The sequence below is a fragment of the Fringilla coelebs genome, assembly GCF_963513975.1.
Source record: "Fringilla coelebs genome assembly, chromosome: 15".
NCBI classification, from domain to species: domain Eukaryota; kingdom Metazoa; phylum Chordata; class Aves; order Passeriformes; family Fringillidae; genus Fringilla; species Fringilla coelebs.
The window spans coordinates 4,828,818-4,845,392 of record NC_140041.1 but is presented as its reverse complement, the minus strand read 5'-3'; the positions used below and the strand labels follow the sequence as shown (position 1 = coordinate 4,845,392).

Here is a 16,575-nt window from a genome sequence, read left to right as displayed (position 1 = left end):
GAACTCTTCACCCTTTCCTACAAAGTCTGCAGCAGATGGCCTGTACAGAAATAGATGGACGAGGCTCCTGTCATCTGCTGCTGTATTTCCACCACAGCACCTGGCATTGTTTTATTGCACCAAGCCCTCTGCAAATGAAGGACTAGAGAGTGCTCCTGACACGCTCTGCTCAGCCTTGCAGATGGCACCAGAGGAGCACCAAGGGCTCTCACCAGGGTCAGTGGGCAGGAGGGCTCCAACCTGGGCACACACCAGGGCACCAAGTCCAGAGCTGCATTAGAGAAGCCTGTGCTTTAACAGAATGAAGTTCTAACCTGACTTTTTACTTTTTACATAAATGCAGGTTATAGAATGGCAGACCTAGCCTGAAAAACACAATGCAGTTTCACAAGTGAGAGAACAGGAAACACACTGCTTGTATTCATGCTTTACTCTTTCACCTCGTTCAGCCCTTACGTGACTTGTTGAGTACAGCAGACAATTAAAAATCTCTAGAAATTCCATGTTCTGCCAGGAGGGGAGCTGGGAATTTCAGGGTGATGAAAGCCTAGTGAGAAACCATACAATGGGAAACTGCTAGAGATGCTATCTTGGAAATAAAGTGAAAAACAGTGTGTTTACCTATTATTGTCCTTTTTTCCTCCAAAAAGTGAGAAAGTGTAAATTTTATAGCCACATTTTGTTTCTGAGAAGAATACCTACGTTACCTAGAACATGACCTTTGGAAAACTGTGGTTTTTATGGTGAATCCCTATACTGTGGAGTGTTGCCATACACTATAAAACCATCTATGCTAGTGCAAAGCAACATCTGGGAGTTCATTTTTTGGGGGGTATTACCAGAATATACTATAAACTAATTTTACAATACATTTGAGAAATCTGCACAGGACACACAGCCCTAAAAGGCTAAATTTTGATCATTTAAACTACCTCCCCTCCCGTTAAAGGTTTCTTACAACTCAATAAATTTTTTCTAGATTCTCCTGTGGTATTTCATCCTCAGCTCTATTTAAGAGACTTGCCAAGCAGAATTCCCAAAACTGATCAAGTGAATTGGTCCCGTTCAGACTCCCAGAGGATTTTGTTGGTCCCCTGTGGCTGTGCCATGTCACCTGCTGCCAGCTGAGTGCTGAGATGAGCTGAAGCACATTTCCCCCCTCCCCACACACAGCAATGCTCTGTCTGCCTCTCCCAGCTTTATTTTAATGGCTTTGACAACAACATCAAAGGACAGGAACAATTTCCTTTCTCTTCTCTAATATATCATCAGAGATTGGAAAGTATGAGGGCCCACTGGATTCAGATCCATTTTTTCTTGTAATAACATGATGCTAGACAGGATAAAGTCCTCCTTCTTCCCACTTTTTTTTTAAATGACTTTGCAGCAATGAGAGCAAAAAGTAAACATATCAGAGAAAAAAAAAGGGAACAAAACAAACCCGGGGAAACCATGCAGTTAAAGATGAAAAACTATCCCAGGGTAAAGAACAAGCACTCAAATTCCCATGCTAATCCATCTCAAAGTTCACTGAGGTGCAAATCTTTTCATCACCTCCTCCTGTGGCGCCTGCATTGCTCACGCCCAGGATGGCAAAACACAAAAGGATAAAAAACTCCGCCTAACAGGGACTTAGCAGAGCCAGCTCACACTCAGGAGTGATGAAGCCATTCGTCTTGAAGAGTGATTCCCCCTGCAGAGCTGGGGAGACAGACGTATTAATTTGGGCTTTAACCATCTCCCCTTTCATTGAGGGAAAGAAAGAATTTGTTATTTGGGTCTCTAATGGAGCAGTTTGCTAGCAATTTTCCCATTTCAAACACTGTCTCAGCTGCTAATGTGCAATGTTTTGTCAAGCTTACCTACCCATAACATAGACAAATCACTACCTTGGAGAAAAAGAGAGGGAGGGAAGCATCAGTACTGATAATTCTCAGCTGTCAGATGAATAGAGCCTACAAATGAGACAGCCACGCTCTATTAACAGTGCCAGGAGCTGTGTCACCAAGGTCCCTGGGCACGGGGCAGGCACAGAGGGCATGAGCCAGATTGCTCCCTGGGCTCTGCTGGGCTGGCGTGGCTCAGGCTGCCAGGACCAAACAGCCCCGAGCCAAAGCCACCTCAGAGAGAGGGAAACACACCTGTGGCACCTGGAAGGACACACAGCCTGGGTGAAGGGTGCTGGGAGGGGCAAAATCCTGGTGCAGGGATTTGCAGGGGTCTGGGTGGAGAAGGAAGGAGCATTCACATCCACCACGGTGACAGAAGGCAGGGATGGGGAGAACAGCTTGGATTAGGAAGGAGGAAATTTCTGGGGAACACAACAACCAAACCAGGGACTGAAACAACTGGATTATAAAAACCTACTTAGACCATTATTCCAACATTTATCTCACAATTTAGCTCTCATATATTATCATGCATTTTGGTCTCTGATGAAGAAAAGTCCACAAGTGTATTTTCAGTATTCAAAGTGAATAAATCATAGTAAATAAATCACCATCATACATGGTCTTCTTACTAAGGTATGATCCCTGCTCTGACACCTTTCTTTGCCTCTTCATCAGAAACACAATCTTTACTCCTAGCAGGTTTGGGAAGCTGCACTGAAGTGTTTACCCAGGACAGCCCTGGATGGGAGAGAAGGGAGGGATCCTGCCCTGCAGCTCATCCAGCAGCAAAACCTGGAACAGCCCCAGTGCAAGGCCAAAACTTGCAGTCCTGCTGCTTCAGAAAGTGCTCATGGCCTGATATCCCAGGGAACAGCTCTTTGTGTCTCTCACCCCTCAGTCCCCAGGTGGAAAATAAATTGCTTTGGGACGGCAGGATATGGAGTATTTTAGATTTTAACAGTTAAAACCTTCACCCTCCACCCCAGCCAGACTCTACCACCACTATAAAACCCTTAAACAAATTGGGTCCTCCAAGACTGTTATACTGCTGCCTTTCATCACAGCACCTGAATGACTCCCAAATAAAATTAATGATAAGCATTATAAATGCCTCTAATGGAGCCTGCCTCAGGAAATGGAGAGCTGAGAGCCAGTAAAGCATCCACCTGTGTTCATAAAGGTGACAACTGGAGTTTCCCTTCATATTCCCTTTGCTGCTGATTTTCAGGTCTAGCTGTCGAGCTCCTGCTGTAGTTGTTAGGGCTGCTTCCTAACAACTCACCCGAGGGCAGATCTTCAAGAGACAAAATCCTATCAGCAGTGAAGTGACTTGTCAACATAAATCTGCCCAGGAAGTTACACAGGTAATTCTGCTCACAAAAAAGCGTCTTTCAGAATGAAAACAGATGTTTTGATATGTTCCCTGATTCCATGGAGCTGTTCTAAAAGCAGTGCTAGTGACATTGGATCTTCTGACACACTGCAGTGAATTTAGTTAAGGCTGTGTAGCTGAGCAGTTGCTCAGGTATCAGCTGGTAACCACAAATCAGCTGGATTTGTGATGGCAGCCACGTCAGAAATCCATCCCCTCTGCTGCAGCATGTTAATTTTGCATTAAATATAGCACAGGCAACCAGGAAACACCAGAGAAATCCACAGACTGGTATTTCACAAGGCATCTTTTGACAAAACACCAGTGTCTCTCTAACCACATTAACACCAGGATGAAGCACTGTTCTGCCAAACCTCAAAGTTTCTCCATCTACCACTGTGACACTCCACATTTGTGGTGGGAAACTGTGGCCCTTCTCATCACCTTCCACTGCAATGTCCCCACCAGTCTAATCCATATATTTTCCTTTCTTTATCCCTGGCTGAGGGTGCAGGCTCCCCCTGAGCTCCCTCCCACACCTGCAGGGATGCTGCTGGGTTGTGCCCAGAGGTCAAAGCCCAGGTGAGCTCCCCTGAGCCATCACCTGTGAGGGTGCTCAAGGTTCACCAGAAGCTGTTTTGGGGGTTCAACACAAAATAATGCCTCCCTGCTCTGAGTCCAGACCAGACAGGTAATTCCCATCTCAGCTGACTCTACTGGGGCATGTGGGCTCAGGAGCAGGGTCTGCAGGAAGGATTTCACCTCTGTGCAGGACAGTGGCTGTGAACACAAATGCAGGAAGCAGAGTCCTTAGGCTGGAGAGATTTGGCAGTTTCCAGGTCCCTGCTGGCAATTCCATCCCTCATTCAAGCAGCACGTGAGCTCAGTGCTGGTGTTCCTGAGATGAGTTCAGTGTTGGTGTTTCTGAGATGGGTTCAGTGTTGGTGTTTCTGAGATGGGTTCAGTGTTGGTGTTTCTGAGATGATGAGTTCAGTGTTGGTGTTTCTGAGATGGGTTCAGTGTTGGTGTTCCTGAGATGATGAGTTTAGTGATGGTGTTTCTGAGATGATGAGTTCAGTACTGGTGTTTCTGAGATGGGTTCAGTGCTGGTGTTCCTGAGATGATGAGTTCAGTGCTGGTGTTCCTAAAGTGAGTTCAGTGTTGGTGTTTCTGAGATGGGTTCAGTGTTGGTGTTCCTGAGATGAGCTCAGTGTTGGTGTTTCTGAGATGATGAGTTCAGTGCTGGTGTTTCTGAGATGATGAGCTCAGTGCTGGTGTTTCTGAGATGGGTTCAGTGCTGGTGTTCCTGAGATGATGAGTTCAGTGCTGGTGTTCCTAAAGTGAGTTCAGTGTTGGTGTTTCTGAGATGGGTTCAGTGTTGCTGTTCCTGAGATGATGAGCTCAGTGCTGGTGTTCCTGAGGTGCTGTGGGGCAGTGACCAGCAGGGACATGGATCCCACCCCCTGGCACCCAGGGACTCCAGCTCAGACCCAGGGTTTGGTTCAGAAGGCTCCAAAGAGACCATCCCCAGGGTGCTGCAGAGTGCTCTGGGATTCACTTCCAGCCCAGCATCTGCTCTGAGCCCCACTCACACCTCTGCTCAGCACTCCTCACTGGGACTTTTATGGATTTTTTTTTGGGGGGGTTGTTATGGGGTTGGGTTTTTTTTTGTTCTGAAGGGAGACAGAGTTTTTCTGTGAAATTAATCATTCACCAATGGTTGAACCTGATAAATATAAACCTGTAGGATAGTTTTTAACAAGCCAGACCCAGAATATTTGCTTCACTGAGAAGCTCTGTGGGGTCCCAGAAAGACTAACCCCTAAACACATCACACTGCTGTTTAATTACTGCTTGAGGAGGTCAATCCTGACCACCTTCTATTGACTTCCAATTATTTCAAGAAACTTCCAGCCCTGATCACTTCCCACATTTTCTCACAATGCTGTTACTAGCTCAGGGATCTGAAAATTTCAAGCTGATTTGCATTTTATTTGTCAAGTTGTAACACAAAACTATTCTTTTAGTAAAATTGGAAGTGAGCTGACAGAAGAAAACCCAAACAGTTATTTTTTAATCTCTAACCTAACTTATTGTTAGGAGCTGTGTACATTCTGTGCATCTGTTTTTACTGCACATTTACAAGGAAAAGGCAGAACACCAGAAATTAGCAGGAAAATTAAGCAGCTTTTTGGAAGTTGAAATTCTGCCACCTGTAATATTTTTCACAACTGATTCTGTTATTTGACAATAGACATTCCTCAAATCCTTTCTTATTTTCACAGTCTTTTTAAGCAAAATAAACAGAACATGTGTTAGCCAAAAGACAATTAGTAGTTCATCCAGTAAAAAATCTGATTAGTATATTTTATGTCAAAGTTGAGATTTTATGCTCTCTATTTTATTTTCGGTAATTGTTTTTCTTCTTCATAATATACTCATTATATACTGCAATCTCTTTATTTTGCTTGGCAACTTTGCAGGAGCTTTGCAGTGAAATTTGTATTAGATAAAATATATATGCCTTTTTGGTTACACCCTTCATTTTTATTAGGAATTATTAATTTGTGTTTCTACTGGACTGAAGTAATATCTCTGGGAAAAAGAGACTGGACATACACAACCTCAAAAAATTCTAAACCAAACAAAAACCAAATCAATCCAAACCTACAAACCTTTTAAGTTTAAGCCTACACAGCTTGCCTGAGTAAACTAACCTGTACATAACTTTTTTTTTTGAAAGAAAACTCCCAATTATAAAAAGAAGTGAAGAAGGTAAAAACTGATATGGCTGAAATGAAAATTACCATGTGTATGAAACCTAGAAATTTATCAAAACAAACCCACCTTCCTGTGCCTGCAGATGACATTAGTTACACAACTTCACAAATAAAAGTAAAGATGTAAGAAATAAATCTGCCTTGATCTTGCAGCAGAAACTCCCTGCTGTTGCTGCTTGTTTCTAAAACTGTGAAATGCAGCTTTCTGTTTTCTTTAATTTGTCTCAGCACAGAAAACACCTTTATTCTTATAATTTTCCATATATTTATTTTCTTCACTGTCTATCAATCTAAAATATTTATTATTTCTTTATTAGTTTTGTGTTTTGAACTCAACAAAAAATTTTCTACATATTTTTGGCCCGACAAAATAAACTTCAGTGGAATGCAAGACTCAGTTTGCCTGGTGAGATCCAGAAAAAAGCAGTCAGGTCAGACATGAGAAACTGTCCAGAGCCAACTTACAGCAGTGAATGAAAATCATATTATGTGATTCAACTGCAGGAGCCAGCCTGATTCCCCAGGCAGAGAACTTGCCACCAGAGGCAATTATGGAGCATTTACTGCAGGTTCAAAAATACTCTGCTGGCTTCAGCTGCAGTATTTACTGGAAACCTGGGGAAATTATTATAATTTTCTTTCAGGAGGAAGAACAATGTTAAATTAAAAACTGTCATTCCTTTTTCCATGAAGTTGATAGTTCCTATACTTTTATATTCTTGATAAGAGGAAAACTTCTTGCCTTTATGAAACTGAGAACTTCAAAGCCAATTGTTAATAAACATGAAAATGCTGCCGTGTAGTTAATTTATAATTTATATAACAAAAAATTATTCTTATTACAATGAATAGTTACCAGTGCTCAATCTTTCTATAATAGCTTTTCTGACTTTATTTTAGTTGGAGGAAAATTAATTTTGAATACACCAGTAACTTAAACACCCAGAAATTGTTCATCACCCTCTTCAAATCACAAAAGCTTCCTAAAGATTCCCAGCTAAGTCCTAGCTGGCCTGAAAGGCACATTCCTGCAGGTACTGAAGAGCAGAGAAGGCAATTTCTTCCAGAGACAATTCCTGAAGCAACAAACACAGCAAACTTGTCTGCCTCCAGGTCTGCCACACTGCCCAGCACAGTGGTACCCTGATGACATTAAATTTGTCAGGAAATCATTCATTACAGGTAGAACAAGTAGAACATTGCATTACAACGTGATCATCTTGCAGAAAATTAGGTTTGTGCTCATTTTGCCAGAACCAGGAGAAAACCAACATTTCATTTTTCCTGTGCTCCAACTCCAGAATTTTTCCTAAGAGTAGAAATTCTGCACCAAAATCCTCTACTACTTATACCTACAGAAACATCAGCCACCAATTCAGCTATCAAAAGTGAAAATGCTAAACTGAGCCCACGTAGAACAAGTGACTAAAACTGACCTTAGGCCAAGCCTAGGTGCTGGTGGAAGGGCTGCCATCCCTGAGCTCTGCTCAGCTGCCAGAGGAAGCTGTGGTTATTATCTCAGCAGACATGGTGCCTAAACTGCACTTTTCCTTCAGAGACTGGCAGCCTCTTTACTGTCTGGAGTAACTGCATCAGCATTCAAACAAAAGGTCTGTGATTGTTTCTGATTCAGGCACGTCCTACCCAGCTTTATCTCGGCTCATTCAATTCTATTTCTCTCAATCTCCCCAGACACACAGTATGGTACAGGTAAATGACAATGGTGAAGCAAACTTGACATGAACAGATCTCAGATCTGCTTCAAGATTTAAGGACATACTTTACATCCTGGAGTTTGATTTATAAGTCTGCAGATGACTGAGACTTGGCTTTTCAGAGTAATTAACGCTGCACAGCACAAAGTGTTCAAAGCACAGTGCCTGTTGACTTTTGCTGCAGCTGTGAGTCCTCAGCACTGCTGAATGTCTCAGCTGAGTCAGCCAGAACCCGAGATTACATCACCAGTGACCACCCAAGGAAAGCTTGTGCAAGCCACTTGCCCAGAATCAATTAATAAAACCACTGGCAAGAAGAGCCACAACCCAATTCTCTGAACAGCACTCACAAGATTATCTGCCCCACAGTCCCCATTTTACAGTTTTCCTGTTTCTGCAACAAGTGAACAGACCCTATCCATACACTCAGGCTCCCTACACACATCCCTGATGCATCCCTAGGCAACAAGAAATTAATCCAAGTTTTCAACAGCACCATGAGACTGTGCTGTTGCTGAAATGAATACCAGCATGCACAAATACACACAAAAGCTTCAAATTACTTCAGCTACAAACATTAACTTTGGCATTTTCTAGCATTTTCCAGTTTATTTCTTTCTACTTTAAGAAAAAAACCCCAAACATTTAATTCAGCGGCCTAAAACCCAAAAGCTGAAATTACTGATTCCATCACAAGGAAACTCAAGTGTAGCAGAAGTCTGAATCCCAGACCCCCGTGGTGCTCTCTAACTGGAACAGCAGCAGGGCACACAGGAGCTCCCTGTCTAGTTTAATAGTTAATCTGTGCCTAGACAGTCCCTAATGCACAGGGACAGGCACTCAAATTGTTGTTGGGATTCCCAAGTACATGGTGGGGAGGCAGGAAGGCTCTCCAAGGTAAATGTGCTTTCTCATGGGAGGAGACTCTTTGGTTCCACCTTTCCCTGTGTCCCTCTGTCCTGCCCAGCCCTCTTGCCACAGCTGGTGTCCACTGGCACCATCTCAGGCCTTTTCACCAAATACTCCTCACTTTCTCAGACTCACAGCACTTGGCTCACCCAGTCTCAATTTCCTTTGTTCCCAATTCTTCTCCTCATGTGTTTGGTTGTTTCCTCATTTGAGTTCATCCCTCTTTTCCCATCACTTCCTGCACTGGGCTCAGCTTGTTTACATTCTCTCAAGCATCCCAACCACAATCCAGGCTCTAGCTTTAGCAAATAATTAATTCCTTCTTTTGAGCAATCTGAAGATCCTTCAGGGAAGCAGCACCCAGGGCCAGTGGTTGCTGCTCCAGCATCTGCCTCCAGGCAGGAGCATCCTCTGGCAGCAGGAGGGGGGCTGTGCCCTGCCTTTGGGGGCTGTGCCCTGCTCTCACACAGGAACACCTTGCATCAATCACAAAGGCACACTGTAAGTCCCAGCATCACTCTTTTAAGGTGTGCAACGTTCTCAGACAAGACCTGCCCAGAATTCACATCCTAAAACATAGCCTTGCTTGCAGTGATAAATAAAAAATGAGTGCATCAGTCTGAGGCAGACAAACAGCATGAAAACTTCCTTCTAAAGAAGGGGCAGAGGAGGAGTGTTGTGAGGTGGGAAAGATCAACAGGGGGTTACTGCTCCTGTCCATGACTGGGAGGCATCAAGCAAACCTGGCAGGCAGCTCGTGGAAGCAAACACTGTTTGAAAGCCTACAGCCAGGGCTGGCAGTGCCCTCAGCCCTGTGCCCACATCTGCACGGGCAGCAAAGCTGTCCTGTGGCTGACTGATGCCAGGGAATCACTGATGACTGAGAAAGGATCTCTCCAGCCCATGTCCTGAGCCCAGAGCAGCCCAGGCCATGTGCTTACAGGTCTCTGCTATCCCCTGGCTTGGCTGGCTCTGGGAGCTGAGCTGTCATTCTGTTTGACAGGCACTGGCTGCAAGCTTGTGATCAAGTCTGAGCAGAAAAACAGATTCTTTGGAGGCTCTGACCCCTCTCTGTTGGTCATCCCTCCTTCCTACACCTCTCCAGCATCGAGCCCATTCTGCACTCACACCATGTTCCCTATTTACCTTGCACTCACCCATTCTGCACTCATTCTGAATAACTGCAACCTCTCCTTTTATTGTACATGCTGTCCCAATACAGGGAATGACTGTTTTGTTCATGTACCAGCAAACCACCACACCATGTGCATTTTGGTATTTCTTTTCATTAAATGCCTCCAGGTGCTTAATGACTTTTGTTTTCACCCAAGTAGTCATGCAGAACTTTTCTGTGTTTATTCTCATGTGTTTCTCTATGACACAAACTGTTCATTTCTCCTCTGAAAAGCAAAACAGAACCACTTTGTAAGCAGAGACTCTTCTGTAACACTCAGCACACAGTCTGTATTCCTCAGCTTCAATTTCTCATAACTCATTTTTCCTCAGTCAATTTGGCTGCTGCTGTCAGCTCCCAACTGAACAAGAAGCTTTATAAAAAAACCAAATTGCATTCTCTACATTCTTGCTACCTATTTTATGAAATTATGAAAAAGCAAGTCTGGGGTACAGATTTCTAGCTTTCCTAAATTGCTTACTTAGTAGCAAACATCCTTGCAATGAAGTCTTCACCTCGAGGCATAATAGAGTAACACAACAGACTTCTAAGTCATATGTGGGAGAGGGAAAATTAGCATCACATGATGCTTGTTTGATGTCCCATGACAAGTGAGTTTCCTGGTTTGTTATGGGTTTTATCAACAGAAACAGTCTTAGGACTTTTTGGCAGCTTTGTCAGAGAAGGTTCTGCATACCCATGCTAATGAAGAAAGGCTGAATAAAAGATCTTTAATTAATACTGAAACAGAATGAAATGTAGGTCACCTTTAACAGCTGTGCATTTTGTAGAACAGTTTGTAAGTCCAGTGTTCTTAGCAGAGCAATTTGGCTTACCAGAGAACACTGAGTTAGGGGAAATGCAAGAACTAGTTTAATTCAATGTTCCTTGGGGTTCTCATGCCCACAGCATTGGAAGGACAAGGATCTGCTGGAGCAAGTCCAGAGGAGGCCACACAGACAATGAGAGGGCTGCAGCCCCTCTGCCACTGAGAAAGGCTGGGAAGAGAAGGCTCTGGGAAAACATTAAAGCCTTTCCTAAAGGGAAAGTACCTGAAGGGGCTCCAGGAGAACTGGAGAGGGACTTTGGACAAGGGCCTTGAGTGACAGGACAAGGGGGAATGACAACTGAATGATAAAACTGACAGAGGGCAGGGATGGATGGGATATTGGGAAGAGATTCTTCCCTGTGAGGGTGGTCAGGCCCTGGCAGAGGTTGTCCAGAGAAACTGTGGAAGTGTCCAAGGCTAGGCTGGATGGAATTTGGAGCAATGTGGGATAGTGGAAAATGTTCCTGCCCAAATCTGCCAAAATCCAACCCAGAACTCTCCACAATCTTACAAATTTATGCTTTATCATGGTAAATTTTGCTGTGTATCAGTATTTCTACAGCAACAAGAAGTGGGTAAGTCCAGTGACCATGCAAATGCTTGAATTTATACTGTGTAGACTGTAAAAGCTGGCTGGATGTCAGCAAACTCTGTGTGACAAGAACCTAAATAGGAAAAGAATTGATCCGCATTCCCTGTGGACTAACCACAAGTAAAATGGTTTAATGTAACAGTATTTCAGGACCACAGTAGTATGAAGTCATGGACACAGAAATAGATGGTTCCAATTCCTAGAGGCAGTAAAGGCAAACAAGTCTATAAAACAAGCACCTGATTCCACAACACAAGCCACAAAACTATTAAAGAGCTAGAAATAACAATGTGGAAGACAAGATACAGAAGGTAAAATCAGCAGAGACAATGTGCTCTGATGTTCTAATTCATTATAAATGCATCCTGCCAAGCTAAAAGGATGTGCCTCCATCTCACGGGGAAATCACTGACGAGAAATAAGAAAGGACTGTGTATTTTCATTTACTGACTGCAGAACTGCAATTCTGGGTTTGTGAAATGCAAACACAATCTGAACTTTATCTTGCTATCAGGTAGGATCATACCAAACTATCTTAATTTACATTTAAAAACGCTTAGAGCCCTTAGATCAAAAGCACAAACCAGAGAGGACAACTACAATACACCTGACACTGACTTAGAACAGCTTTTAAAGCACACACCTTTCTTCCACGCAGGAGGCCGTGACACGGAATAAACACGGAGAGACACGGAAAAGATTTGTGCATGAGAGTGGCACTTACATCTCCCAGATGTCCTCGGGGAGGTTGGCTGGGATCTCTGTCAGGCCCCTGCCCCGGCAGTCCACCACGTTGTTGCTGCAGGTGCAGGCAGAGGGGCAGGAGACGGAGCTGGCGCTGCACGACGGCGGCTCGGACTGGGAGCCTGCACACAAGGAACACATGCAGGGCTTTAAAAACATCACTGTGAGGCTTTCACAACAAAATGCATCAGGCTGTGGGTTTTACAGATCATCTGACCATACAGAGTAATAATATATTTGCAAGTGAATCTAATGTTCTGCAAATCAACGGCGGAGAAAACATGTAAAGTGTGTTCTCATTCCCCCTCGGCCTCCACTCTATCAATCTCTTCCCCTCCTGAACACTTCCTTCATGCTCGCCCATACCAATTCAAAGATTTTTAAATTAAGCTTTAGGATCAAGTAGTATTTTCCAAAAGTTATCTTTGTCTAAAAGTTTCCACTACACAAACTCTTCTTGAGTACTTTTACGTACTGAGAGAAGACTCTCATCAGAGACAACTTCTGTTTTTGAAATAAGGAAACCTGGTATGGTGTGAATGTGGGAATATATTTAAGGGAATATAAAGCCAGGTTTTTTTCAAGATTAGACAATGCAGTTAATGGAAACATAAAAAGAATTTAGAAAAACATGAGTTCAAAGCTTCATACCCTTGCTTAATCTAGACACAATGCTATACACAGAGCAAAGGTATAGCACGAGGACATTGCTCTATACAAATTCTAGTCAATTCATTAGATTCAGGCTTAATTAAGTGTCATTACCTTTTTTTTGAAACTGTAGCAATTATGTCAATTTTACTCAAATGGTTATGATTCCTACATTTAAAGTTTTGATATATGCATACATTTAGCCACAGATAAAATGGGTTTGCTATGCTAATTGAGGTTATCAAGATGTAGCAGTTATTGGTTTATTTATAGTGAGTCATATTTCCAAAGTACATGGAACACAAGAAGCCTCAAGAATCTTTATGTTGAGATACAGATGGCTAAATGTGAAGGCTTGTGCTGGTAAGAAGTGACAAAAATCATAAACGATTGGCCTTTTGGGTGGAAAAATAAAAACATCATCGTTGTCAAAACACAAATACATACAAAAATGTGGGAAAACTATTCACAAAGCTGTTCATTCTTGGGGTTTGTCTTTCAAAAGACCCATGATGGATACTTTCATGTATTCTAACTATAGCTGACAATATTTGCACCAACATGTAATTCAATGCTCATTAGGACAACTAAAAATTTTACAAAACCACAACATTCCTATAAGTTTCCTCTCTTTATTTATGCCTCCATACTTGCTTGGCTTAGCTCCTAACTCTGCACAGCAGTGTCAGCTTGTATAGAAGGCTACACATCCCTGCTTTCACAACCTTGTAACCAGCACAGAAAAGTCAACATCCCAAAGAGATTCCAGAGGCATCTCTAAGGGTTATTATTTTCAAAGGCAGGCACAGTTTGAAAGGACATCAGCTGAAAACTTCTGCAGGTGACTTTACACATGCAGAGGCAGCCCTGCTGGAAAGCAAAACACAATTGCTGTGAAATCATTCTTTCCATTAGAAAGGTGTTGAATTCTGATGGGAATTAATTTCAATTTGTCTGAGTTTCCTTAAGTTCAAGCACACTGTCATCTTCTTTAAATATTATTTTGTAACCAGGGATGACAGAACTGCCTTATATTAAAATACAATGTTGAGTTTCAGGATAACATCACCATTTCAATGGTGGGAAAAACATTGCCAAATTTGTATACTGGGTTTGAAATATTTTTATTGGTTGATCACCTGACTTTCTGTCAGGACACCAGAAGAAAACTCTGGGTTTCACAGCACTGAGTTTTAAACATAGATAAACAAATTAACACTGGTGTTAATCAGAGCTCTGAGTGGCTCCATTTTGGCAGTCCAGACCTCAGAGCTCCAATCCAGGCATCCAGAAGTTAGATTTTAAGAGGTAGTGACCATGTAGGAATAAATGGATCTCACAGGAAGTTTGTGCATGGGCAGGGGTCAAATACATTTTTTATGAGAGTGGGCAGCTCCTTCCACCATGAGATGATCCTAATGACCCTTTCTCTCTGCTAAAATACCCCCTCATTTATAGTCCACTCTCCAGCCACCTTGACAGCTGCAGGTAAGGAGTTTCCCATCACATTTCCATCATGAGTCTTTCATCTCATTACACAGACCATTTTAGTGTCACCCTGAAGAATCATCTGGGCTAAAGACTACTGTAAAAATAATTCAACACTGTAATAAAAATCTAAATCCATATGCATATGGTCCAAAGAAACAAATTCATATTTATCAAGCAACCTGAACTTTGATTTTTTCCAGTTTCAAAACCTTATTACTGGCTAACACAGTCTGAACATGTGGCCATGCATTTAGCACAGAAGTTAAGAGGAGAACTAAAGAGGAGAAACCAATGTCATTAATTAAACATGTACATGCACAACAGGCAGGACAAGCAGCTCTCTTGGGTTTGTTTTCTGGCCATAGAAATGCAGGGCACACAAACCACCACTGTCCATTATTAGAATTGCTGCAAAATTAACAGAAATCTGCACGACAGCACCTCCAGCTTTGTCTTTATGGAGTCTAAGGTTTCTGTAGGGCTTTAATTGTGACTGCTTCCAAAAGTAGTTTACATTGCCTCAAAATGCACACAGCCCTCTGCTGTGCCTGTGTAGGAACAAGAGGTTTGTTCTTGGCCCTCATCACCCACATTTTACACTTTCTCTTTGTCTGCCTACCCTCTGGTACCATGGCCAAAACAAACTGGAGGATGACTGAGTGCAAACGAGCTACTGCAAGCTTTTAGGGACAGGGAGAAATCATCAAACTAGGAAGAAACTTCAGAGCAATCCTTGTTCTCTGGGAGATGAAGAGTTGGCAACAAGGTCAAATCTTCCACACAAACATCAACATCTCCATCTCTGATGTGCTTCCTGCAGAGGCTTTGTAGCAGGGGAAAACTGCATTTTGCACAGTTATAGCACCACAGCACATCACAGTGGGTTGGAGAAGCAGTAGCACACCCACTTTTTGTTAGGGCACAGCCTCACAAAAGCTGATGTTCTGCCAGGTGGAGCTCTAAGGTTCTGCTGCTAAACCCACAGCAGGAGGGTGAGTGGGGCTCAGCCCAGCACCTGCCCAGCTGGGCTGATGCAGAGTGCCTGGAAAGGCAGGGCATGCAAGGGAGGGTTGGATCAAGCAGTCTGAAAAAGGAGGAATTATAGAAATGAGTCTTTGTGGAACAAAAAAAAGGTAGCAGCAGTAGAATCAGAGAATCATTAAGGCTGGAAAAGACCTCCAAGAGCACTGACAGCCATCAACACAGCACTGCCAGGACCACCTCTAAACCATGTCCCCAAGGCACAACAAGCACATTTCTATCTTCTTCATAGGCAAAAGTAGATTGAGACTGGAAGTTTCTGAGATTTTTAATGATAAAAAGACTTTGTGTATAAATTGCTATTATCCTGATGAAATGCTTTTGCTTATGTTTTTTCCTTTGCAAAGGACAAAATGCTGCATTGCACATGCACACTCAACAGGAATCCAGCACATATTCCATCAGCTCTCACACAAAAAATCATCTGTTAAGGTGAGTGTTTCTTGAATAACATTAGAAACAGAATTTCAAACCTGATTTGGATTTAATGGCCTCACTTCAATGAGGATGCATTGTTTACAAATCTATAGAATTAAAGCACAAAAAAATCCAAGGGAGTTTTATCAGTTTAATGTTTGCATTGTTGTGGAGAACTGTTTAAAAAAAGACTGGTCAAGAAAACAAGTCTAAGTAGGGTATGGAATATAAAGATAATAAAATTTGGCTATGACTTCGCTAGGTTTGCAGAGTATAAACCTACTGATGATTCAGTGTTCTGATGCAACACAGCCTCTAAAGAAGGGTATCTGAAACCTAAAAATGAATTTTCCCTTTCCTGCCAATACTTTTTCAAAAGAAAAGATACAGGAAATGCAGAAATATTTCAAGATTTCTCTTTGTGTCCTTCTCAAGTGCAGTAAACTCCTCACAGCCATGGCTGCAGCAAAAGGAAATGGCCACAGACACATCAGCTACATTTACATTATTCCCTTTCTGAGGTTGTTTCACAATCTGTCATCTTGCCATTGCAGGTTTTTTATAATACCCAGCAGCTCTAGTTCACCACCACGTTAATTATATTTTTCTCTGAGATAAAAATCATCAACTCAATCATACAGTTAGCTAAAAGAAAAACACTAACAAAATGTGGAAGCCAGAGTAAGAGCATGATTAACAAAAATTACTATGCTTTTTGACCTGCTGCAGTGGAACAATAGTGTCAATAATTATGGCAGTTAATATCTGGCACCACCTCAATTTACAGCCTCGGACTTTGGGTTAGGGGAAAAGAGAAAAGAGAGGGGAGACTTAGCACCCAGAAGTTTACAGAGAAATCAAAAGCTTTTTTCATTGGCCTCTTTTAAAAGCAGCAAACAGACTAATATTACAATTAAACTAGAATTGTTATGGTGGATAAATGAACAGTTTAAATGTCACAGGCATTT

At 42.4% G+C, this 16,575-nt stretch overlaps 1 protein-coding gene across 1 annotated transcript in view; it reads right to left on the bottom strand.

Moving 5' to 3' along the window:
* The window catches only part of SLIT3 (slit guidance ligand 3), a 478,838-nt gene that overhangs the window by 161,816 nt on the left and 300,447 nt on the right, over positions 1 to 16,575 (bottom strand). Inside the window, exon 10 of the mRNA XM_084215502.1 lies at positions 11,988 to 12,129. Coding sequence (XP_084071628.1) covers positions 11,988 to 12,129 — 142 coding nt within the window. The remainder of the gene's footprint in view (positions 1 to 11,987; positions 12,130 to 16,575) is intronic.